This window comes from Cajanus cajan, chromosome 6 (assembly GCF_000230855.2).
Source record: "Cajanus cajan strain Asha chromosome 6, NIPB_CcT2T_4, whole genome shotgun sequence".
Taxonomy (NCBI): domain Eukaryota; kingdom Viridiplantae; phylum Streptophyta; class Magnoliopsida; order Fabales; family Fabaceae; genus Cajanus; species Cajanus cajan.
In genome coordinates this window covers 21105274-21114850 of record NC_138522.1, presented here as the reverse complement: position 1 = coordinate 21114850, position 9577 = coordinate 21105274, and the positions used below count along the sequence as shown (strand labels likewise).

Below are 9577 nucleotides of genomic sequence, written 5' to 3'. Positions count from 1 at the left end.
AAAAGAACGAGAATTATTTTTTTAGTAGCATAACTAAAAATTAATTTTAAATAAAAACTAATTTAACTCATATTTAAACAACTAAATATTTTGATGAATTCGTCTATATTTACACTATATGAAAATAATCGAGTTAAATCATAATTCTTTATTTAATTTTTATTGTATACAACAATATTCAAATTCGTGAAAGTTACAATAAAAAAAATAATTTATGACTCAATCACTAAAAATACTCATCACAAAAATAAAATAAAAACTAAAATCATATTTAAGTAGCACAAACATAGCAATATAAACACATTGAAAATAAATATAAAATTAAAAATAAAATAAATATAAACAAAAGAACCAAAAAGCCCTAAACTGTAAAACACAGTCTGGTTTTTGCTCCCTCTCTTCTCTTTCTTCCCCCTCTCAAACTCTCTCTCTTCATTTTTGTTTTTGTTTTTGTTTTTGTTTTGTTTGTTTTTTTTTTTTACATTTCTCCTTTCATAGTTTCTACTTTGATACAGATCAATCTATATCTTATACATATAAAAAAAATCAGAAAAACATCATTATGTGTTGAGAAATAACAACGGATCACATTTTTTTTGAGCTTGTTTTCGTTTGCATCATCACACCAATAATAATCACTGAGCCCCTCTTTTTCTCTCTTTGTTATACCCAATAGGAAATTGGAATTCGCTCTTCTTTCTTTCTTTTCTTTTTTTTGAAATTTTATTTTTGGGTTTGGAAGTGTTGTGGCAAAAAAAGATGAGCGGTGGCGGGTTGAGGGGTTCAATCCCAAGCGGTGTGAGGAAGACGATCCAGAACATAAAGGAGATAACGGGTAACCACAGTGAGGATGAGATTTATGCAATGCTCAAGGAGTGTTCCATGGATCCCAACGAGACTACACATAAGCTTCTCCTTCAGGGTACCAATTTCATCATCACCATCATGCTTTTGATCTTTGGTTTTGTTTAGATGAAGTTTCCATTTTTGTAATACCCTTTTGGTTTTTGTGAGGTTTGGTGTAGCTTGGCTTATACAAATATCACTTCTGTTATGATAAGTTGTTTTGTCTTTTTTTTACTCCCCCACTCCTCTTTTTTTTTTTTTTTTTTTTTTTGAGGTTATGTGTAGTTGGCATGAGGAAAGTTGAGCTTTGATTAGTTCTGAGTGTTGGTGTTTTTTGTTGACTTGACTCTACTTGTTTTTAAGTAATTTAAGTTTTTTTTTTTGACTTTTAATCTTATACTGTCACCAAATGGTTGGCTCTCATGATACTGTTTGATGCTCTCTTGGCTGCTGCTAGTTTTTAATATTAATATTAAGTAGGGCAAAACTGGATTCTTATGTTGGTTTTACATTATGCTTTTGTGGATTGTTATACTCACTTCCCCTCCAATCTAGAAAAGAGGTATTGGATTCTTGCCCTTTTCTGTGGGGGAGAGGGATATATTATTCTCTTCCCTTGTTATAAATTTGCCCTTTCAGAGTTAAAATTTCTTTTAAAATGGCTATAAGGTGATTGGCGTTAGGGGGCTATCATTATTTTAGGGTGTGGTTATGGAAAATGGAAATACACAATGCTTGATTATTAGTAATCGTTTAAGTTTAAAAATGACTGGTAGTGCATGAAGAACTCTTAGCAAACGGACTTTGTACATTCTACTTTGTTTAGTTTTATACTCTACTCATCCTGGTATATGGAGTTTTACTCTTTATGATTGGAAGATTTAGTTTCCTACTAATGTTTTGTCAATGACATTATTTTGTTTGATGTTGCTACTTGCTATAGCATTACAAAGCTTTCTTCTGGGTTACTGGTGCTGGGGTATAATATTTATTGTTCTTAGTTACTATATCTGTTTCTAAGGAAAATAACCTTGTAAAATTGTTTTACAGACACATTTCACGAGGTCAAAAGAAAAAGAGACAGAAGAAAGGAGGTAATTTGTTATTGTTGACTAGATTGTAGCAATCGTGTCCATCTCTTTTATACCCGAAGTCTATATGTGAATCCACAACAGATTCTTTTTTAAATATATACATCTAGCCATGTTTAGACTACTATGGATTGTGAATTCCTCTCCAGTCGTTGTTACTGAACATAATCTGTCCACAACAGATTCTTTTTTAAATATATACATCTAGCCATGTTTTAGACTACTATGGATTGTGAATTCCTCTCCAGTTTTTCAAACCATTTTTCTTCCCCATTTGACATGACTAATTGTTTGTGCACGTGACTTCCGATTTGCTGTGTATGCTTTGTGTTTGGGCAGTTACATTTAAGTCAGGTTGTTTGGGGGAGCCTTTTCCCCTTTTTTCTCTGTATTAATTGTTCATTTCTTGTGGGTTCTGAAGCATGGGTATGCCATTTTGTTAGGTGTACATATAACAGTGGTGGGTAGGAGAAGGACTTCTATTGCTCATCGGAGGCAGAGAGAGGGGACTTTTAGGAGTTTTATAAATTGTCTTGTTTGCTTATGTGATGTGATTCTTGTAATTTACTTATGCTCTGATCTTTTAATTTATATTATTATTATTATTGTTACCTTTTTCAAATTTGCTCTTATCATTCATTTTATCTGGCTAATTCTGATATTGTTTTTCCTTCCTTTTGTTTAAGACTCCGCAGAATGTTAATAACCTAGAGTCTTTGGAGTCACGTTCAAGGCCTGGCACCAAAGGACGAGGGGTTAGGGGTGGTCGGGGAAAATTTTCGCCTCATCAAACATTACATGGTAAAATAACTGTTCTGAACTATAACTTGTTTGGTATTTTCCTCACTCTTGGTGTCAGACTGTCAGATAACTCCCTGTAACTGTTTACGACCTAAATTTTCAGTTAAAGTAGTTTTTGCTTTGGTTACTTTGGGTTCTGTATGTTTTACAAATGCTAGAAATAGGTAGATGAGTTTGAACGCACTGCAGTAGCAATTGGTTGTTTTTTGTCGCCTTTTGTTTTGCAGACCATGACCCTAAATGGTAACTTTAATGGAAAATAATGGATGTAGCTGCATTTCTATTATGTGATTTTATTTCTTATAGATTTTTTCTGGGTGGTAAAATTGTTGTCTAAAACAAAATTATATTCTATTGGCCTTCTTTCAGATGGCCTTCTTTCAGATGCTGGTGATGATAAGAATTCTGGTATAAGCAAAGATAGTGGAACCAATCAAGCGACTGAGAAGGGTGTACCACCACCTTTGTCAGCTTCTCAAGAGACAAGGACTAAAGAAAAAAGTTCAGGAACAAGGTGAGAATTTGTATTTTAAGTTGTTATTGCTATCCCCTGCTTGCTATTTGTTACAGTGCAATGTAACTTTGAGTCCTGATGCATTTGATTAATGCATACAACTGTATATCCTTTGCAGCTCTCTTCCTGTCATTGCCAATGGTCCTACAAGTGTAGCACCTGGAACTACTAGTGGTATTCATGTTTCTGTTTCATCTACCAGAAATGTGGACAGAACCAGTCCATCTTCTGGTCGTAATAATAGTTTGGGTGGTGCCTTTCCTGCTGATAGTTCATTAGACAAAGGTGCAAAGAATCCTTTGGGAAGTGAGCCTGTGTCTTCCACCAGTGATTACTTAGGGTCTAGTCCTGCATCGTCATCGACTGTCTGTTTCTCCTCCTCCGATCCAGTACTGGTTCCATATAGTGATTCACGTTTGCCTGGTGCTGTTGGTGCAATCAGTTGTGAAGTGGGAAGCCAACGTCCTCCTGGGAAATTAAATGCTGTTAATACTTCAGACAGAAAATCAGCGGCTGGTTAGGATATTTGACATTTTTACATTAACTACTTTCATAATATGTTGAGTTTTAAAGTTTTCCAATGTAATTAATGAAGAATTTCTCCCCAATGATTGTATGACAGCTTTGGAGACAGATAGCTCTTCTTTTCAAGGAAAGATTCATGGAAAATCCCGGGGAGTGGCAAAGAATCACTTTACTGAGGGGCTGTCTTCATCAACAATAATGCAGGGGAGCTCTTCACGGCCTTCCTCTAACCACAGTAATCGGTCACAGCAATTAACTGGCCCTCAGAAAGGTAATCTAATCTAACAAGGAGATTTATGTCTACTCCATAGTCCATGTGGGCATATTCTGCTGTATTTGTTATTTTTATGCAATAACTCTGTTACAGAGTGCATATTGATGTAGATGCATCATGCATAACTATGTGTGAATATGCTTTATATTCTTCTGTTGCAGTTGTATGTTTTCCCTTCTTGCCAAACTTATTGTCAAGAAGGTATCACGGTATAAGAATTGAGTGAAAAGTTTTTTTTCATGGCTATTTGTAAGTTTAGAAGACTTGTTATGATTGCATTTTTTTTTCTGCATGAACAAGAATTGACTCATGGAATCTGTATGTTTGTGTGACCAAGTGACGAAAAAATGCATTAATTCCTTTCAGTGCATTTATATCCATCTTCCCCACAATAGAATGTGAAATATATTGATATTTTCCTGAATGTACGAAGCAGATGCAACTATTTATATAGTTGCTAAAAGTGCAAGGGAAGCTACTCTAGAGTACAGCAGGAGGAATACAGGACACCTGTCAGCAAGATATCAAACTAACTATCAGACAGCTAACCCCTAAGAGTGACGACAGTCACTTATACAAGAGAAAATACAGAGTAAAATTCTATACTCTAATACCCCTCTGCATGCTCAGCAGGGGTGAGATGAATGAACATCTTGGACCTCAAATACTGAAACCAAGTGGGAGAGAGGGCTTTATTCACTGAGGCAGGAACATGGAGAACCTCAAGTTGTTTGTTCAATACTTCTCATACAAAAAATAGATGAAGCTACATGTGTTTAGTGCGAGCATGGAGAATAGGATTATATGTAAAGAAACTGTGCTCATATTGTCACATAAAATTTGAGGAATAGCATGAGAAACTCCCAGCTCCTGAAGAAGAGTTTGAATCCAAAGAGATGCAAAAGTTGCAAGGGCCAAGCTTCTGTATTCAGCCTCAGTACTTGATTTGGCAACTACAATTTGTTTCTTTGAACACAAAGACACAAGATTAGGCACAAGAAATAGAGCAGCACCTGAAGTAGATCTTCTATCATTTGGGTTAGAGGCCCAGTTAGTATCACAATAGGCTTGAAGGAACAAAGGGGAGTTTATAGAAGCAGGATTGATGGAGAGGCCCCATGAAATAGTCTTTTTTATATATCTAAGAATCCATTTTACTGCAAGCTAGTGTTGTTCAAGAGTTTGAGCCATAATTTGGCAAACTTTGTTGGCTGAATAACCTATTTCAGGTCTTGTAATTGAAGCATATTGTAGAGCACCAACAATAGATCTGTAATATGTAGGAATAGGATCATTGCAATAATCTGAACCAGTCTTTGTAAGCTTGCAGCCACTGACCATAGGAGAGGAATTGGAGTTTGCTTCATTCATCTTGGTTCTGTTATGCAGGTCTCTGATGTATTTACTTTGAGCAAGAGTTAGAGAGCCATTGGAATGATGTTTGACCTTAACTCCAAGGAAATAGTTCAGGTTCCAAGATCCGAAAGAGAAAAGGCAGAATAGACTTTAGTGATTCCATGAAGTTTTGATTGCTGCTAGTAATAATTATGTCATCCACATAGACAAGAATGTGAACAACATTTAAATTTGCGGAATAGACAAATAGTAAGGGATATTAGATAAAAGTAGAAAGAGATAAAGATTTAAAGAGAAACTTAATTTCATTCCTACTCAGAATGAATACACAGGTTACAGAATATATAGGAAACCCTTCAGTAATACAACTGTAAAAGGAGCAGCACAGAGAGAAAATAAAACAGGTGTCACTCTAGACCTAGGAATATTATGAAGATGTAACTGAATGCAAAATAGAATGCAAAAAGGAAAAAGCTAACAAAGAAATATTCCCTTTTTAGATTTTATACACTAATAGCCCCCCTCAAACTCAAGGTGGAGGTTTGTCACAAAAGCCTCGCACATTGAGTTTGCCTCTAAGAACTTCAAAACGGGTAGCAGAGTAAGTAAATCATTCCATTGATCCAAAGTTGGTATGTGATAAACTAAAAGCTGCTTGGATAGAACTGTGTCACGAACAAAGAACACATCAATCTTCATGTGCTTTGTTTTGCTGTTAAAAACAGGATTGTGAGCAATAGCCACTGCACTTTGATTCTCACAGAGCAAAGTAGGTGTGGAGAAAGGAACCTTAAGTTCCTGTAGAAGACCTTGAATCCAGGTTAATTCAGTAGAAGCTTGAGCTATATTGTGATATTCAACTTCTGTGCTAGACCGAGCTATAACTCGTTGTTTTCTGGACCACCAAGATATCAAATTGGGTCCAAAAAAGATGGCAGATCCAGAGGTTGACCTCCTGTCATCAATATTAGAGGCCCAATCAGCATCACATAAAGCAGTGAGAGAGATGGGGCTGCCAACTGCAGTAGGTTGCATATGAAGACCATAAGAGAGAGTGCCCTTTAGATACTTTAGGATTCTTTTAACAACCACCCAATGAGAGTCAGGAGGATTAGCCATGAATTGACAAACTTTGTTAACAACAAAACTGATTTAAGGTCTTGTGAGTGTAGCATATTGTAAGGCACCAACAACAGATCCAAAAAGAGTTGGATCATGAAATAAGTCATTCCTAGACTTGGACAACTGGTAGGTAGAGAACATAGGAGAAGAAACAGAATGAGCTTTAGCCATATTGGTTTTAAATAGAAGGTCCCAAATATACTTGCTCTGAGTCAAAACCAAGATTTGTCAGGCAAGTATTTAACTTCAATATAGGCAAGTATTTAACTTCAATATCTAGAAAATAATCCAAGCTTCCCAACTGCTTCAAAGAAAATATGGAGTCAAGTTGATTAGTAATCTGTTGAATAAGAGAAGAAGAGCTGCTAGGAATAATGATGTCATCCACATAAACTAGAATAAAGATGGTATGAGCTTGATGTTGGTACCAAAACAAAGATGGATCACATTTACTGGCTTGAAAACCAAATTGAGTAAGAGTAAATTTCAATTTGTCAAACCACTGTCTAGGGGCTTGTTTCAAGCCATATAGTGCGTTGTTGAGCTTGCAAATCAGATTTTTATTTTCAGCTTCAAAACCAGGGGGCTGAACCATGTAAACACTTTCTTCTAAAGTGCCATTAAGAAAGGCATTATTCACATTCAGCTGAAATAATTCCCTGTTATAGGTAAGAGCAAGTGTGATAATGATTCTAATAGTTATGGGTTTAATAACAGGAGAAAATGTCTGATGAAAATCAAAGCCATGGACTTGATGAAAACCTTTTGCAACCAACCAAGCTTTAAGCTTATCTATAGAGCCATTAGCATTTTCCTTGACTTTGAAAACCCATTTACATCCATGCTTTTCTGTCAAATGGCAGGGGAACTAAATCCCAAGTATGATTGTGTATTAAGGAAGTGTATTCTTGTTGCATAGCAGAGAACCAATTAGGATCAACTAGAGCTTGCTTAACATTTTTAGGTTCACTATGAGCCAAGAATAATGATGGATGTAGCCGAGGATTATGAAATCTAGATTTAGAACGGTTTTGCATGGGATGATTATTAATGGTTCTAGGAACATTATCTGTGTGAGTGGAAGAGGCAGGAGAAGACACATTATGTGAGGAAGACTCATTAGATGAAGGACTTATGTGAAGAGGACACATGAGGTGAAGGGGACATTGTGGGACTGTTTGTGACACCTGGATCACTGTTTTGAGAAGACAAAGGAGGCTACTGTGAGAAAACAATAGGATTAGTGCAGGGAGGAGATAAATCCGGATTGAGAGCGAAGTATTGACAAGGAGAGACATTTTGAGTGGGACTTGGCTGAAATATATCTAAATAAGGAAATTTATGTTCATTAAAAATAACATTTTTTGAAATGTAAATTCTGTTGGAAAAGGATAGGCATTTATAACCTTTGAGAGTTAGAGTATCCCAGGAAAACACACTCCTGGGATCTAAACTGAAGTTTATGACTAGCATATGGTTTTAAGAAGGGAAAACAAGCACAATCAAATGTTCTTAAGAAATTGTAATAAGGTGATTTATTGAATAAAATAGTGAAAGGAACATTAAAATTTAATGCGGTAGTTGGTAATCTATTGATAAGATAAACTATAGTGGTAAAAGCAAAATCCCAAAAATTGCAGAGGTAAGGAGGCATGATGAAGAAAAGTAAGACCAATTTCAACAATATGTCTATGTTTCCTTTCAACCACACCATTTTGATGATGTGTGTGGGGACAAATCAATCTATGTTCTATTCTATTTGTGGCAAGAAATGTAGTAAAAGCTTTGTATTCCCCTCCCCAATTAGATTGAACACTTTTAATTTTGGTGTTGAATTGAAGTTCAGCCATAGTCTTAAATTGTTGAAAAACAGAGAGTTTCACATTTCGACTTTAAGGGATATATCCAGGTGTATTTAGAGAAAGCATCAATGAAGGAAACATAGTAAACAGATCCAGAAAGGATTTAATATCTAATGGTCCCCACAAATTAGTGAAAATTAAATCCAAAGGGGCAAAATATACGATTTTAGAGGCAGAAGAAGGAAGTTTATGAGACTTTTCTATACAACAAGATGAGCAAAATTCAGTAACATTTATTTGATGGAAGGTTACATCGAGTAAGAACAAGCTTAAGAACATGAGAATTAGGATGACCTAGCCTAGTATGCCACATAGTGGAAGAGCTAGATACACTAGAATTTTTATTTACATTCATAGTAGTCAATAGCGGGCGGAGCGGCTGCGATCCGGAGCGGAGCGGCCTCACCCCGCAATCTGGCTGCTGTCGCGTGGCGGATTTGTGTAGCGGCCGGAGCGGCCGCGTCGGAGGTGGAGCGGAGCGGCACAAATCACGGAAATCGCGGCGCGATTTCAGACTTACCCTTCATTAAGGGTAAGTCAGTCTTTTCAATGGGGCTTTTTTTGCCCTAATGCTCCCTTTCCCTCTCGCGATTTCAATTCTCGTAGTCCTCTCGTCTCTCCCTCTCAGATTCTTTCTTCTTCTTTGGCGATCATGCGTGCAACTCCGACGAACTCCGGCTCTGACGCACCTCCATCGCCGACGCGCCTCCAGCTCCGACGCACCTCCAACTCCGACGTGCCTCCAGGTCCGACGCGCCTCCAGCTCCGATGTGGCCGCAAGCTCCGACGCGCCTCACTTAGTTTGTCTTCTATTCTCCTTCGTCTTCTATTCTCCTTCGAGGATTCTCTCTTTTATGCAACATTGCAACATAATTTTTTTTTTATTAAATTATTTTAGTTGATTTTTTTTTAATTTCTGATTAAATTTAATTCAGCAAATTTTATTTTTAATTTCTAATTAAATTTAATTCAGAAAAATTTATTTTTAACTTCTGAATAAATTTAATTCAGAAAATTTTATTTTTAATTTCAGAAAATTGTATTTTTAATTTTTGATTAAATTTAATTTATCAGATTTTTTTTTTCTGATTAAATATAATTCAACAATTTTTTAAAATTTTCTTTATTAATTCAACTGCTTATCAGATTTTTTTTCTTCTGATTAAATATAATTCAACAATTTTTA

The 9577-nt window shown here is 35.9% G+C and overlaps 1 protein-coding gene across 6 annotated transcripts in view; it reads left to right on the top strand.

Annotated features, from left to right (window-relative positions):
- Positions 1 to 357: 357 nt before the first annotated feature.
- LOC109811718 (uncharacterized) overlaps positions 358 to 9577 on the top strand; it is a 33658-nt gene continuing 24438 nt past the window's right edge. For 3 of the 6 annotated variants that reach the window (XR_014434598.1, XM_083076858.1, XM_083076857.1), the window contains exons 1-6: positions 364 to 922; positions 1897 to 1940; positions 2624 to 2738; positions 3108 to 3252; positions 3371 to 3768; positions 3875 to 4048. Coding sequence is in view for 4 of the 6 variants with exons in the window: in XM_083076858.1 (XP_082932984.1) it covers positions 760 to 922; positions 1897 to 1940; positions 2624 to 2738; positions 3108 to 3252; positions 3371 to 3768; positions 3875 to 4048 (1039 nt within the window). In the remaining 2 variants the exon portion in view is untranslated. Of the gene's footprint in view, positions 923 to 1896; positions 1941 to 2623; positions 2739 to 3107; positions 3253 to 3370; positions 3769 to 3874; positions 4049 to 9577 lie in introns of those variants that run through there. The other 3 variants (XM_083076860.1, XM_083076859.1, XM_083076861.1) reach the window with 3 other exon arrangements.